Raw genomic sequence first — 17,124 nt, forward strand, 5'->3', positions numbered from 1 at the left:
CTCATGGTCTGAGATTCCTTTTGGCAAACTCCAAGAAGGCTGTCATGTGCCTTTTACTGAGGAGTGGCTTCCGTCGGGCCACTCTACCATAAAGGCCTGATTGGTGGGGTTCTGCAGAGATGGTTGTCCTTCTGGAAGGTTCTCCCATCTCCACAGAGGGACTTTGGAGCTCTGCTAGAGTGACCATCGGGTTCTTGGTCACCTCCCTGACCAAGGCCCTTCTACCTGATTGATCAGTTTGGTCAGGCGGCCAGCTCTAGGTAGAGTCTTGGTCGTTCCAAACATCTTCCATTTAAACATGGAGGGCCACTGTGTTCTTGGGGACCTTCAATGTTGCAGAAATGCTTTGGTACCCTTCCCCAGATCTGTGCCTCGATACAATTCTGTCTCCGCGTTCTACAGGCAATTCTACATGGCTTGGTTTTTGCTCTGACATGCACTGTGAAAATGTGAAATCAGCCTCAAGCTGTGAGAAACTTTACTGCTTGAATTACATAAAGACCTTGGAAAGAAGGGAACTGGATGTGTTTGTCTTGATGAAATGGAGTTTACAGACATTACAAAGAGAAACACCGGACTTTGTAGTTTGTGGACAAGACATTACTAACAGAAAAACACAGGACTTTGTGGACAAGACATTACTAACAGAAAAACACAGGACTTTGTAGTTTGTGGACAAGACTTTACTAAGAGAAAAACACAGGACTTTGTAGTTGATGGTGAAATACAAGAGAAGATCCAAAAGAATCCATATCAAGTCTCCCTGTTGTGTGTTTGTCTTGTAGGTGAGTGTGGCAGCGAAGATGGCCCAGCGCATGTCGTTCGGCTTCTACAAGTACAACAACATGGAGTTCGTCAGGATGAAGGGGCCGCAGGGCAAAGGTCACGCTGAGATGGCGGTCAGCCGGGTCCCGACCGGAGACACGTCCCCCTGCGGCACAGAGGAGGACCTGGACTCACCCCTACACGAGAGGGTAGGTAGAGTAGACAAATAGGCACGCACACACACATACGAGAGGGTTAGTATAATACACACACACACACACACACAAAAAACGTGCATGGACACATTAGGAACACCTTCTCTTCCCATGACAGACTGACCAGGTGAATGCTGGGATCCCTGATTGATGTCCCCTGTTAAATCCACTTCAATCAGTGTAGATGAAGGAGAGGAGACAGGTTGAAGAAGGATTTTTAAACCTTGAGACAATCGAGACATGGACTGTGTTTGTGTGCCATTCAGCGGGTGAATGGGCAAGACAAAATATTTAAGTTCCTTTGAACGGGGTACGGTAGTAGGTGCCAGGCGCATCCGGTTTGAGTCAAGAACTTCAACGCTGCTGGGTTTTTCACACTCAACAGTTTCCTGTGTGTATCAAGGATGGTCCACCACCCAGCCAACTTGATACAGCTGTGGGAAGCGTTGGTGTCAACATGGACCAGCTCCCCTGGGGAATGCTTTGGACTCCTTTAGAGTCCCATGCCCTGACGAATTGAGGCTGTTCTGAGGGCAAAAGGGGGTGTAACTCAATATTAGGAACGTGTTCTTAATGTTTTGTACACTCAGTGTACACACTCAAACACAGGACACTAACCGTCCGCTAGACCAGAGGGTCGGGACACTAACCGTCCGCTAGACCAGAGGGTCGGGACGCTAACCGTCCGCTAGACCAGAGGGTCGGGACGCTAACCGTCCGCTAGACCAGAGGGTCGGGACGCTAACCGTCCGCTAGACCAGAGGGTCGGGACGCTAACCGTCCGCTAGACCAGAGGGTCGGGACGCTAACCGTCCGCTAGACCAGAGGGTCGGGACGCTAACCGTCCGCTAGACCAGAGGGTCGGGACGCTAACCGTCCGCTAGACTAGACATGCAGATCGCTGGAACACACTTCTATTCTGTAACGTGTGTGAGAGAGCACGCGCACTCGTCCGTGCATTTACCACACAGGGAATAGAGGTGTGTGTGTGATTTATTGTGTCTTCAGTCACAGATGGGTTCTGTATGTCCTGAGATACTGTCCCCATTTAACTGAGGTTCTGTATGTCCTGAGGTTCTGCCCCCCTTTAACTGAGGTTCTGTATGTCCTGAGGTTCTGCCCCCCTTTAACTGAGGTTCTGTGTGATGTCCACTAGAGGATATCAGAGACTGGATGTGTTCTGGAGGATAGAATGGATTGACTTAAGTGTACTGGCATAGTCTTTAATACACAAAACCCAGTCCATTAAAAACCAATGAGACAACAGTATATTACTACAGAGTTACTGCCATGTTTAATACACTATTATATTACTACAGAGTTACTGCCATGTTTAATACACTATTATATTACTACAGAGTTACTGCCATGTTTTATACACTATTATATTACTACAGAGTTACTGCCATGTTTAATACACTATTATATTACTACAGAGTTACTGCCATGTTTAATACACTATTATATTACTACAGAGTTACTGCCATGTTTAATACACTATTATATTACTACAGAGTTACTGCCATGTTTAATACACTATTATATTACTACTGAGCTACTGCCATGTTTAATACACTATTATATTACTACAGTTACTGCCATGTTTAATACACTATTATATTACTACAGAGTTACTGCCATGTTTAATACACTGTAGTATATTATATTACTACTGAGCTACTGCCATGTTTAATACACTATTATATTACTACAGAGTTACTGCCATGTTTAATACACTATTATATTACTACAGAGTTACTGCCATGTTTAATACACTATTATATTACTACAGAGTTACTGCCATGTTTAATACACTATTGTATATTATATTACTACAGAGTTACTGCCATGTTTAATACACTATTATATATTATATTACTACAGAGTTACTGCCATGTTTAATACACTATTATATTACTACTGAGTTACTGCCATGTTTAATACACTGTAGTATATTATATTACTACAGAGTTACTGCCATGTTTAATACACTATTATATTACTACAGAGTTACTGCCATGTTTAATACACTATTATATTACTACAGAGTTACTGCCATGTTTAATACACTGTAGTGTATTATATTAAACAACATTGCAACACTGAGTTACTACAGTTTAACTACACAGGTATTAGAGCAACTAATTTTCGAACCATGTTCTTCCTCTTGGTAGTATTAGATATGTTGTGATTGGCTGTCTGTGTGTTTTCTCTGTAGTAGGTTGGTTTTGATTGGCTGTCCGTGTGCGCTCAATGTAGTAGGTTGGTTCTGATTGGCTGTCTGTTCTGTTTGGTCAGGTGACGTCGTTCAGCACCCCTCCCACCCCGGAGAGGAACCGCCCCTCGTTCTTCTCCCCTTCTCTCCGTCGGAAGGTCCCCAGGAACCGGATCACTGAGATGAAGAAGAGTCACTCAGCCAACGATAGTGAAGAGTTCTTCAGGGAAGAGGATGACGAGGGTAATGATATTTTATACCCAAACACCACGTGTTGTGTAGGATGTGTTGAAAATAGTGTAGAACCTGGATGTGTAGAAGAGAGAGAGAGAGTGTAGAACCTGGATGTGTAGAAGAGAGAGAGATTGTAGAACCTGGATGTGTAGAAGAGAGAGAGTGTAGAACCTGGATGTGTAGAAGAGAGAGAGAGTGTAGAACCTGGATGTGTAGAAGAGAGAGAGAGAGAGTGTAGAACCTGGATGTGTAGAAGAGAGAGAGGGTGTAGAACCTGGATGTGTAGAAGAGAGAGAGAGTGTAGAACCTGGATGTGTAGAAGAGAGAGAGAGTGTAGAACCTGGATGTGTAGAAGAGAGAGAGAGTGTAGAACCTGGATGTGTAGAAGAGAGAGAGAGTGTAGAACCTGGATGTGTAGAAGAGAGAGAGAGTGTAGAACCTGGATGTGTAGAAGAGAGAGAGTGTGTAGAAGAGAGAGAGAGTGTAGAACCTGGATGTGTAGAAGAGAGAGGGAGAGTGTAGAACCTGGATGTGTAGAAGAGAGAGAGAGAGAGTGTAGAACCTGGATGTGTAGAAGAGAGAGAGAGAGTGTAGAACCTGGATGTGTAGAAGAGAGAGAGAGAGTGTAGAACCTGGATGTGTAGAAGAGAGAGAGAGTGTAGAACCTGGATGTGTAGAAGAGAGTAGAACCTGGATGTGTAGAACCTGGATGTGTAGAAGAGAGGGAGAGTGTAGAACCTGGATGTGTAGAAGAGAGAGAGAGTGTAGAACCTGGATGTGTAGAAGAGAGAGAGAGTGTAGAACCTGGATGTGTAGAAGAGAGAGAGAGTGTAGAACCTGGATGTGTAGAAGAGAGAGAGAGTGTAGAACCTGGATGTGTAGAAGAGAGCGAGAGTGTAGAACCTGGATGTGTAGAAGAGAGAGAGAGTGTAGAACCTGGATGTGTAGAAGAGAGAGAGTGTGTAGAAGAGAGAGAGAGTGTAGAACCTGGATGTGTAGAAGAGAGATTGAGTGTAGAACCTGGATGTGTAGAAGAGAGAGGGAGAGTGTAGAACCTGGATGTGTAGAAGAGAGAGAGAGTGTAGAACCTGGATGTGTAGAAGAGAGAGAGTGTAGAACCTGGATGTGTAGGAGAGAGAGAGTGTAGAACCTGGATGTGTAGAAGAGAGTAGAACCTGGATGTGTAGAACCTGGATGTGTAGAAGAGAGAGGGAGAGTGTAGAACCTGGATGTGTAGAAGAGAGAGGGAGAGTGTAGAACCTGGATGTGTAGAAGAGAGAGAGAGTGTAGAACCTGGATGTGTAGAAGAGAGAGAGAGTGTAGAACCTGGATGTGTAGAAGAGAGAGAGAGTGTAGAACCTGGATGTGTAGAAGAGAGAGAGAGTGTAGAACCTGGATGTGTAGAAGAGAGAGAGAGTGTAGAACCTGGATGTGTAGAAGAGAGAGAGTGTGTAGAAGAGAGAGAGAGTGTAGAACCTGGATGTGTAGAAGAGAGATTGAGTGTAGAACCTGGATGTGTAGAAGAGAGAGGGAGAGTGTAGAACCTGGATGTGTAGAAGAGAGAGAGAGAGTGTAGAACCTGGATGTGTAGAAGAGAGAGAGAGAGAGTGTAGAACCTGGATGTGTAGGAGAGAGAGGGAGTGTAGAACCTGGATGTGTAGAAGAGAGAGAGAGTGTAGAAGAGAGAGAGAGAGAGAGAGAGTGTAGAACCTGGATGTGTAGAAGAGAGAGAGTGTAGAACCTGGAAGAGAGAGAGAGTGTGTAGAAGAGAGAGAGAGAGTGTAGAACCTGGATGTGTAGAAGAGAGAGAGAGTGTAGAACCTGGATGTGTAGAAGAGAGAGAGAGTGTAGAACCTGGATGTGTAGAAGAGAGAGAGAGAGAGAGAGAGTGTAGAACCTGGATGTGTAGAAGAGAGAGAGAGAGAGTGTAGAACCTGGATGTGTTGAAGAGAGAGAGAGTGAAGAACCTGGATGTGTTGACGAGAGTGTGTAGAACCAGGATGTTTTGAAGGGAGAGTGTAGAACCAGAACGTTTTGAAGAGAGTGAGAGTGTAACCTATAACCTGGATTATGTGACCCCATGCAGATCTGTGTAACCAGTCCAACCTGCGGTCTCGCTCCCTGTCGGGTACAGGTCGGTCCCTGGTGGGATCTTGGCTCAAACTGAACCGTACGGAGGAGTACTTCCTGCTTTACTCCCACCTGACCTACGTCACCCTGCCGCTGCACCGCATCACCTCAGGTCAAGACCCACACTATCAGTCCCTAATGGTTCCCTATCCCCTCAGGTCCAGACCCACACTATCAGTCCCTAATGGTTCCCTATTACCCACACTATCAGTCCCTAATGGTTCCCTATCACCTCAGGTCAAGACCCACACTATCAGTCCCTAATGGTTCCCTATCACCTCAGGTCCAGACCCACACTATCAGTCCCTAATGGTTCCCTATCACCTCAGGTCCAGACCCACACTATCAGTCCCTAATGGTTCCCTATTACCCACACTATCAGTCCCTAATGGTTCCCTATCACCTCAGGTCAAGACCCACACTATCAGTCCCTAATGGTTCCCTATCACCTCAGGTCCAGACCCACACTATCAGTCCCTAATGGTTCCCTATCACCTCAGGTCCAGACCCACACTATCAGTCCCTAATGGTTCCCTATTACCCACACTATCAGTCCCTAATGCTTCCCTATCACCTCAGGTCCAGACCCACACTATCAGTCCCTAATGGTTCCCTATCACCTCCGGTCCAGACCCACACCATCAGTCCCTAATGGTTCCCTATCACCTCAGGTCCAGACCCACACACCATCAGTCCCTAATGGTTCCCTATCACCTCAGGTCCAGACCCACACTATCAGTCCCTAATGGTTCCCTATCACCTCAGGTCAAGACCCACACTATCAGTCCCTAATGGTTCCCTATCACCTCAGGTCAAGACCCACACACTGTCAGTCCCTAATGGGTCACTATTCCCTCAGGTCAAGACCCACACACTGTCAGTCCCTAATGGGTCACTAGTCCCTATCACCTCAGGTCAAGACCCACACACCATCAGTCCCTAATGGTTCACTATTCCCTATCACCTCAGGTCAAGACCCACACACCATCAGTCCCTAATGGGTCACTAGTCCCTATCACCTCAGGTCAAGACCCACACTATCAGTCCCTAATGGTTCCCAATCACCTCAGGTCCAGACCCACACACCATCAGTCCCTAATGGTTCACTAGTCCCTATTCCCTCAGGTCCAGACCCACACACCATCAGTCCCTAATGGGTCACTATTCCCTCAGGTCAAGACCCACACACCATCAGTCCCTAATGGGTCACTAGTCACTATCACCTCAGGTCCAGACCCACACACCATCAGTCCCTAATGGTTCACTAGTCCCTATTCCCTCAGGTCCAGACCCACACACCATCAGTCCCTAATGGGTCACTAGTCACTATCACCTCAGGTCAAGACCCACACACCATCAGTCCCTAATGGTTCACTATCACCTCAGGTCAAGACCCACACACCATTAGACCCTAATGGTTCCCTATCACCTCAGGTCCAGACCCACACTATCAGTCCCTAATGGGGCCCTGTTCCCCATTAGTCACATGCACAGGGTTGCAGATGTAAACTGAACAAAGATTTTACTGAGTTACAGTTCATAGAAGGAAATGAATGAGGCCTTTATCTATGGATTTGACATGACTGGGCAGGGTGGGAGGGGGGTAAATGTCCATTGGGGGGGGGACATCTTGGGATAACAGCCTGAGCTAGAGAGAGTGAAAATGTTCTGACAACACAACAGCCAGCTGGTCTGGCCATGCTCTGAGGGTGCGGCTCGGGTCTTCAAATCTTGATTCTTTACACTTTCTAGAGGACAGGGAGCCATTATGGGCTTTCCCTGTCGTGTGAATTACAGTATTGACTGCTCATTGACTCTGTTGTCTGTCATCAGATATCCTGGAGGTGAGACAGAAGCCCATCCTGATGACATAGCAGATCAGAGCCTCCCTACGAAGTGCCTTCCTGCATCACTACAACCACCACTACAACCCAGTGGTGAGATGGGAAACTACAGCAACATTACCCCCATCTGGGGGTGAGATGGAGGAATTACAGCAACATTACCACCATCTGGTGGTGACATGGAGGAATTACAGCAACATTACCACCATCTGGTGGTGACATTACAGCAACATTACCACCATCTGGGGGTGAGATGGAGGAATTACAGCAACACCCATCTGGTGGCGAGACAGAACTACAACCAAACCTGGAGTCAATGGCAAGAGGTGACTAAAAAACAACTTTGGAACAATGAAAACCAGCCAATCAAAAAAGTGCCTCTTCCCTCTGTCAAGTTCGATGAGGATTCGCCGGTGGGTGTGAGGCGGTCGCCAGGGAAATGGGCATAGCAACCCACCTGTCCTGTCAGGATCACATGGTCGTGAAGTGCCGTGCCGTGCCATTGGCTGAACTCTGACCTGGAACTAAAATGCTTTTGAATGTCTCTGGACAAATCTAAAATGGAACTCTATTCCCAGTTTAGTGCACTAACGTTGGCCTTAGCCCCAATGTGGACTCTGATCTAAAGTAAGTGCTCTATAAAAGGAACAGGGTGCCATTTTGGACAACGTCTCCTGTTTTCTTGTAAATATCCTGCTGCTTAACTATTCACTGATAAGCCTTTAGGAAAGGTCACGCTTCTTCTGATGGGAACATAAAGCTTCTGTCTGTTTTGTCGTTGCGTGTTTGTGTTTCTATCTGCGAGGCGGAGAAGGTTAAAGAGTGGCGATGTGTGTCTACAACGTTGTCTCAGTCCCAGGGCTTTGTGGATGTGTGTCTCAGTCCCAGGGCTTTGTGGATGTGTGTCTCAGTCCCAGGGCTTTGTGGATGTGTGTCTCAGTCCCAGGGCTTTGTGGATGTGTGTCTCAGTCCCAGGGCTTTGTGGATGTGTCTCAGTCCCAGGGCTTTGTGGATGTGTGTCTCAGTCCCAGGGCTTTGTGGATGTGTGTCTCAGTCCCAGGGCTTTGTGGATGTGTGTCTCAGTCCCAGGGCTTTGTGGATGTGTGTCTCAGTCCCAGGGCTTTGTGGATGTGTGTCTCAGTCCCAGGGCTTTGTGGATGTGTGTCTCAGTCCCAGGGCTTTGTGGATGTGTCTCAGTCCCAGGGCTTTGTGGATGTGTGTCTCAGTCCCAGGGCTTTGTGGATGTGTGTCTCAGTCCCAGGGCTTTGTGGATGTGTCTCAGTCCCAGGGCTTTGTGGATGTGTGTCTCAGTCCCAGGGCTTTGTGGATGTGTGTCTCAGTCCCAGGGCTTTGTGGATGTGTGTCTCAGTCCCAGGGCTTTGTGGATGTGTGTCTTCAGTCTGTCAGCACACCACTGGCACATAAAGGATGTTCCTCTGAGACCAGAATGGCACCGTATTGACCAGGGAGTTGGTTTCCATCAGGCTCACAGTCTGGAGATCCTTCAACTCTTCAGTTTAACGTGACGAACTTTCAACAGGGAACTGAAATTATCATCTATATAAAACAATGACTTGGAAATTCACACACACGCGTGTGAGGAAGAGGAGGATTTTCCTCAGCACTGGAACAAGATGGCTGAATATAGAAACACAGGGCTTGCTGATACTCCACTTTAGTAGCCGTAGATACTAAACCCTGTTTCTGTCTGGTCTCGTCCCCAGGCTGCCGTTGCTGTTACGTAGAGCCTGGTAACTGTGGGACTGTCTGGAACTAAGGGGGTGTGGATTTACTGAGTGATATGCTAATCAATTCAAATTCTGGAGCGAATCACACGACTGAGGAGGGAGCGATCCTGGGATAGTTGTATTTATGGAAGCCCATTCCTGCCACCCAAAATACAATGTCGACACTGCCTCAACATGTTGAGCTTCTAACTAAAACCATTTAGACAGTACATACACTACATGGACAAAAGTATGTGGACACCTGGTCGTCAAACATCTCATTTCAAAATCATGAGCATTAGTATGGAGTTGGGTCTCGTCCCCCTTTGCTGCTATAACAGCCTCCACTCTTCTGGGAAGGCTTTCCACTAGATGTTGGAACATTGCTGCTATAACAGCCTCCACTCTTCTGGGAAGGCTTTCCACTAGATGTTGGAACATTGCTGCTATAACAGCCTCCATTCTTCTGGGAAGGCTTTCCTCTAGATGTTGGAACATTGCTGCTATAACAGCCTCCACTCTTCTGGGAAGGCTTTCCTCTAGATGTTGGAACATTGCTGTGGGGACTTGCTTCCATTCAGCCACAAGAGCATTAGTGAGGTCAGGCACCGATGTTGAGCTATTAGGTCTGGCTCGCAGTCGTTGTTCCAATTCATCCCAAAGGTGTTTGATGGGGTTGAGGTCAGGGTTCTGTGCAGGCCAGTCAAGTTCTTCCACACAGACCTCGACACACCACTTTTGTATGGACCTCACTTAGTGCACTGGGGGCATTGTCATGGTGAAACAGGAAAGGGCCTTCCCCAAACTGCTTCCATAGTTAGTTTGGAACTCGGTAGTGAGTGTTGCCATGGTGAAACAGGAAAGGGCCTCCATAGTTAATTTGGAACTCGGTAGTGAGTGTTGCCAGTGTTCAGCGGTCCCGTTCTGTGGCCTACCACAGCCGTTGTTGCTCCTAGACGTTTTCCATTTCACACTGACAGTTGCCCGGGGCAGCACGAGCAGGGCAGAAATTTGACCAACTGACTTGTCGAAAATAGCCAAATCCACTAATTTGAAGGGGTGTCCACATACTTCTGTGTATATACATACTCTATGATGTGTTTCCTCATTTGTAGCATTATGTGGTGAATTATATCTATCCACGTTGCAGAGTCCATTGCTGAACTGGCATTTGCCCCAACACTTTATATTGTTTAATAAAATAATTGACACAAAAGCATTGAAAAGACAAAGGACTGGTGTTAAGACTGATTTGATTTGTTAACTCCTGCTTCAGTCTGATGAACCACAGCTGGTCTAGAGTAGTCTACTGATAAACCACAGCTGGTCTAGAGTATCCTACTGATGAACCACAGCTGGTCTAGAGTAGCCTACTGATAAACCACAGCTGGTCTAGAGTAGCCTACTGATAAACCACAGCTGGTCTAGAGTAGCCTACTGCTGAACCACAGCTGGTCTAGAGTAGCCTACTGATAAACCACAGCTGGTCTAGAGTAGTCTACTGATAAACCACAGCTGGTCTAGAGTATCCTACTGATAAACCACAGCTGGTCTAGAGTATCCTACTGATGAACCACAGCTGGTCTAGAGTATCTAACTGGTAACAGCCACAGCTGGTCTAGAGTATCCTACTGATGAACCACAGCTGGTCTAGAGTAGCCTACTGATGAACCACAGCTGGTCTAGAGTATCCTACTGATAAACCACAGCTGGTCTAGAGTATCCTACTGATAAATCACAGCTGGTCTAGAGTAGTCTACTGATAAACCACAGCTGGTCTAGAGTATCCTACTGATGAACCACAGCTGGTCTAGAGTAGTCTACTGATAAACCACAGCTGGTCTAGAGTATCCTACTGATAAACCACAGCTGGTCTAGAGTATCCTACTGATGAACCACAGCTGGTCTAGAGTAGCCAACTGATAACCCACAGCTGGTCTAGAGTAGTCTACTGATAAACCACAGCTGGCCTAGAGTATCCTACTGATAAACCACAGCTGGTCTAGAGTATCCTACTGATGAACCACAGCTGGTCTAGAGTATCTAACTGGTAACAGCCACAGCTGGTCTAGAGTATCCTACTGATGAACCACAGCTGGTCTAGAGTATCTAACTGGTAACAGCCACAGCTGGTCTAGAGTATCTTACTGATAAACCACAGCTGGTCTAGAGTATCCTACTGATAAACCACAGCTGGTCTAGAGTAGCCAACTGATAACCCACAGCTGGTCTAGAGTATCTAACTGGTAACAGCCACAGCTGGTCTAGAGTATCCTACTGATAAACCACAGCTGGTCTAGAGTATCCTACTGATGAACCACAGCTGGTCTAGAGTAGTCTACTGATAAACCACAGCTGGTCTAGAGTAGCCAACTGATAACCCACAGCTGGTCTAGAGTATCTAACTGGTAACAGCCACAGCTGGTCTAGAGTATCCTACTGATAAACCACAGCTGGTCTAGAGTATCCTACTGATGAACCACAGCTGGTCTAGAGTATCTAACTGGTAACAGCCACAGCTGGTCTAGAGTATCTAACTGGTAACAACCACAGCTGGTCTAGAGTAGCCTACTGATAAACCACAGCTGGTCTAGAGTATCCTACTGATAAACCACAGCTGGTTTAGAGTATCCTACTGGTAACAACCACAGCTGGTCTAGAACAGTCTACTGATAAACCACAGCTGGTCTAGAGTATCCTACTGATAAACCACAGCTGGTCTAGAGTAGCCTACTGCTGAACCACAGCTGGTCTAGAGTATCTAACTGGTAACAACCGCAGCTGGTCTAGAGTAGCCTACTGCTAAACCGCAGCTGGTCTAGAGTAGTCTACTGGTAACAACCACAGCAGGTCTAGAGTATCCTACTGATAAACCACAGCTGGTCTAGAGTATCCTACTGATAAACCACAGCTGGTCTAGAGTATCCTACTGATAAACCACAGCTGGTCTAGAGTAGCCTACTGATAAACCACAGCTGGTCTAGAGTATCTAACTGGTAACAACCACAGCAGGTCTAGAGTATCCTACTGATAAACCACAGCTGGTCTAGAGTATCCTACTGATAAACCACAGCTGGTCTAGAGTAGCCTACTGATAAACCACAGCTGGTCTAGAGTATCCTACTGGTAACAACCACAGCAGGTCTAGAGTAGCCAACTGATAAACCACAGCTGGTCTAGAGTATCCTACTGATAAACCACAGCTGGTCTAGAGTAGCCAACTGATAAACCACAGCTGGTCTAGAGTATCCTACTGATAAACCACAGCTGGTCTAGAGTATCCTACTGATAAACCACAGCTGGTCTAGAGTAGCCTACTGGTAACAACCACAGCTGGTCTAGAACAGTCTACTGATAAACCACAGCTGGTCTAGAGTATCCTACTGATAAACCACAGCTGGTCTAGAGTAGTCTACTGATAAACCACAGCTGGTCTAGAGTAGCCTACTGCTGAACCACAGCTGGTCTAGAGTATCTAACTGGTAACAACCGCAGCTGGTCTAGAGTAGCCTACTGCTAAACCGCAGCTGGTCTAGAGTAGTCTACTGGTAACAACCACAGCAGGTCTAGAGTATCCTACTGATAAACCACAGCTGGTCTAGAGTATCCTACTGATAAACCACAGCTGGTCTAGAGTATCCTACTGATGAACCACAGCTGGTCTAGAGTATCCTACTGATAAACCACAGCTGGTCTAGAGTAGTCTACTGATAAACCACAGCTGGTCTAGAGTAGCCTACTGATAAACCACAGCTGGTCTAGAGTATCTAACTGGTAACAACCACAGCTGGTCTAGAGTAGCCTACTGATAAACCACAGCTGGTCTCGAGTAGTCTACTGATAAACCACAGCTGGTCTAGAGTATCTAACTGGTAACAACCACAGCTGGTCTAGAGTAGCCTACTGATAAACCACAGCTGGTCTAGAGTAGCCTACTGATAAACCACAGCTGGTCTAGAGTATCCTACTGATAAACCACAGCTGGTCTAGAGTAGCCTACTGATAAACCACAGCTGGTCTAGAGTAGCCTACTGATAAACCACAGCTGGTCTAGAGTATCCTACTGATAAACCACAGCTGGTCTAGAGTAGTCTACTGATAAACCACAGCTGGTCTAGAGTAGCCTACTGATAAACCACAGCTGGTCTAGAGTATCCTACTGATAAACCACAGCTGGTCTAGAGTAGTCTACTGATAAACCACAGCTGGTCTAGAGTAGCCTACTGATGAACCACAGCTGGTCTAGAGTATCCTACTGATAAACCACAGCTGGTCTAGAGTAGCCTACTGATAAACCACAGCTGGTCTAGAGTAGCCTACTGATAAACCACAGCTGGTCTAGAGTATCCTACTGATGAACCACAGCTGGTCTAGAGTATCCTACTGCTAAACCACAGCTGGTCTAGAGTATCCTACTGATAAACCACAGCTGGTCTAGAGTAGCCTACTGATAAACCACAGCTGGTCTAGAGTAGCCTACTGATAAACCACAGCTGGTCTAGAGTAGCCAACTGATAACCCACAGCTGGTCTATAGTATCTAACTGGTAACAACCACAGCTGGTCTAGAGTATCCTACTGATAAACCACAGCTGGTCTGGAGTAGCCTACTGATAAACCACAGCTGGTCTAGAGTAGTCTACTGATAAACCACAGCTGGTCTAGAGTAGCCTACTGATGAACCACAGCTGGTCTAGAGTATCCTACTGATAAACCACAGCTGGTCTAGAGTAGCCTACTGATGAACCACAGCTGGTCTAGAGTATCCTACTGATAAACCACAGCTGGTCTAGAGTATCCAACTGGTAAACCACAGCTGGTCTAGAGTAGCCTACTGATAAACCACAGCTGGTCTAGAGTATCCTACTGATAAACCACAGCTGGTCTAGAGTATCCTACTGATAAACCACAGCTGGTCTAGAGTAGTCTATTGATAAACCACAGCTGGTCTAGAGTAGCCTACTGATAAACCACAGCTGGTCTAGAGTATCCTACTGATGAACCACAGCTGGTCTAGAGTATCCAACTGGTAACAACCACAGCTGGTCTAGAGTATCCTACTGATGAACCACAGCTGGTCTAGAGTAGCCTACTGATGAACCACAGCTGGTCTAGAGTATCCTACTGATAAACCACAGCTGGTCTAGAGTATCCTACTGATAAACCACAGCTGGTCTAGAGTATCCTACTGATAAACCACAGCTGGTCTAGAGTATCCTACTGATAAACCACAGCTGGTCTAGAGTATCCTACTGATAAACCACAGCTGGTCTAGAGTAGCCTACTGCTGAACCACAGCTGGTCTAGAGTATCTAACTGGTAACAACCGCAGCTGGTCTAGAGTATCCTACTGCTAAACCGCAGCTGGTCTAGAGTAGTCTACTGGTAACAACCACAGCAGGTCTAGAGTATCCTACTGATAAACCACAGCTGGTCTAGAGTATCCTACTGATAAACCACAGCTGGTCTAGAGTATCCTACTGATGAACCCCAGCTGGTCTAGAGTATCCTACTGATAAACCACAGCTGGTCTAGAGTATCCTACTGCTAAACCGCAGCTGGTCTAGAGTAGTCTACTGGTAACAACCACAGCAGGTCTAGAGTATCCTACTGATAAACCACAGCTGGTCTAGAGTATCCTACTGATAAACCACAGCTGGTCTAGAGTATCCTACTGATGAACCACAGCTGGTCTAGAGTATCTAACTGGTAACAACCGCAGCTGGTCTAGAGTATCCTACTGCTAAACCGCAGCTGGTCTAGAGTAGTCTACTGGTAACAACCACAGCAGGTCTAGAGTATCCTACTGATAAACCACAGCTGGTCTAGAGTATCCTACTGATAAACCACAGCTGGTCTAGAGTATCCTACTGATGAACCCCAGCTGGTCTAGAGTATCCTACTGATGAACCCCAGCTGGTCTAGAGTATCCTACTGCTAAACCGCAGCTGGTCTAGAGTAGTCTACTGGTAACAACCACAGCAGGTCTAGAGTATCCTACTGATAAACCACAGCTGGTCTAGAGTAGCCTACTGCTGAACCACAGCTGGTCTAGAGTATCTAACTGGTAACAACCACAGCTGGTCTAGAGTAGTCTACTGATAAACCACAGCTGGTCTAGAGTATCCTACTGATGAACCACAGCTGGTCTAGAGTAGTCTACTGATAAACCACAGCTGGTCTAGAGTATCCTACTGATGAACCACAGCTGGTCTAGAGTAGTCTACTGATAAACCACAGCTGGTCTAGAGTATCCTACTGATAAACCACAGCTGGTCTAGAGTAGCCTACTGCTAAACCACAGCTGGTCTAGAGTAGCCTACTGATAAACCACAGCTGGTCTAGAGTAGTCTACTGATAAACCACAGCTGGTCTAGAGTATCCTACTGATAAACCAGAGCTGGTCTAGAGTAGTCTACTGATAAACCACAGCTGGTCTAGAGTATCCTACTGATGAACCCCAGCTGGTCTAGAGTAGCCTACTGGTAACAACCACAGCTGGTCTAGATTAGTCTACTGATGAACCACAGCTGATCTAGAGTATCCTACTGATGAACCACAGCTGGTCTAGAGTAGCCTACTGATAAACCACAGCTGGTCTAGAGTAGCCTACTGATAAACCACAGCTGGTCTAGAGTAGCCTACTGATAAACCACAGCTGGTCTAGAGTAGCCTACTGATGAACCACAGCTGGTCTAGAGTAGCCTACTGATAAACCACAGCTGGTCTAGAGTATCCTACTGATAAACCACAGCTGGTCTAGAGTATCCTACTGATAAACCACAGCTGGTCTAGAGTATCCTACTGATAAACCACAGCTGGTCTAGAGTATCCTACTGATAAACCACAGCTGGTCTAGAGTAGCCTACTGCTGAACCACAGCTGGTCTAGAGTATCTAACTGGTAACAACCACAGCTGGTCTAGAGTATCCTACTGATAAACCACAGCTGGTCTAGAGTAGCCTACCGATAAACCACAGCTGGTCTAGAGTAGTCTACTGATAAACCACAGCTGGTCTAGAGTAGCCTACTGATGAACCACAGCTGGTCTAGAGTATCCTACTGATAAACCACAGCTGGTCTAGAGTAGTCTACTGATAAACCACAGCTGGTCTAGAGTAGCCTACTGATGAACCACAGCTGGTCTAGAGTATCCTACTGATAAACCAGAGCTGGTCTAGAGTAGTCTACTGATAAACCACAGCTGGTCTAGAGTATCCTACTGATGAACCCCAGCTGGTCTAGAGTAGCCTACTGGTAAACCACAGCTGGTCTAGAGTATCCAACTGGTAAACCACAGCTGGTCTAGAGTAGCCTACTGATAAACCACAGCTGGTCTAGAGTATCCTACTGATGAACCACAGCTGGTCTAGAGTATCCTACTGATAAACCACAGCTGGTCTAGAGTAGCCTACTGATGAACCACAGCTGGTCTAGAGTATCCTACTGATAAACCACAGCTGGTCTAGAGTATCCAACTGGTAAACCACAGCTGGTCTAGAGTAGCCTACTGATAAACCACAGCTGGTCTAGAGTATCCTACTGATAAACCACAGCTGGTCTAGAGTATCCTACTGATAAACCACAGCTGGTCTAGAGTATCCTACTGATAAACCACAGCTGGTCTAGAGTATCCTACTGATAAACCACAGCTGGTCTAGAGTATCCTACTGATAAACCACAGCTGGTCTAGAGTAGCCTACTGCTGAACCACAGCTGGTCTAGAGTATCTAACTGGTAACAACCGCAGCTGGTCTAGAGTATCCTACTGCTAAACCGCAGCTGGTCTAGAGTAGTCTACTGGTAACAACCACAGCAGGTCTAGAGTATCCTACTGATAAACCACAGCTGGTCTAGAGTATCCTACTGATAAACCACAGCTGGTCTAGAGTATCCTACTGATGAACCCCAGCTGGTCTAGAGTATCCTACTGATAAACCACAGCTGGTCTAGAGTATCCTACTGCTAAACCGCAGCTGGTCTAGAGTAGTCTAC

At 46.6% G+C, this 17,124-nt stretch overlaps 1 protein-coding gene across 2 annotated transcripts in view; it reads left to right on the forward strand.

The window, feature by feature from the left end:
• LOC135515598 (uncharacterized protein KIAA0930 homolog) overlaps positions 1-10,356 on the forward strand; it is a 504,429-nt gene extending 494,073 nt beyond the window's left edge. For both annotated transcript variants that reach the window (XM_064939220.1, XM_064939219.1), the window contains exons 7-10: positions 786-974; positions 3,279-3,438; positions 5,516-5,671; positions 7,393-10,356. In XM_064939220.1, the coding sequence (XP_064795292.1) occupies positions 786-974; positions 3,279-3,438; positions 5,516-5,671; positions 7,393-7,433 (546 nt within the window). In that variant the 3' untranslated portion in view covers positions 7,434-10,356. The remainder of the gene's footprint in view (positions 1-785; positions 975-3,278; positions 3,439-5,515; positions 5,672-7,392) is intronic.
• Positions 10,357-17,124: the final 6,768 nt, after the last annotated feature.

The sequence above is a fragment of the Oncorhynchus masou genome, chromosome 27 (assembly GCF_036934945.1).
Source record: "Oncorhynchus masou masou isolate Uvic2021 chromosome 27, UVic_Omas_1.1, whole genome shotgun sequence".
Taxonomy (NCBI): Eukaryota; Metazoa; Chordata; class Actinopteri; order Salmoniformes; family Salmonidae; genus Oncorhynchus; species Oncorhynchus masou.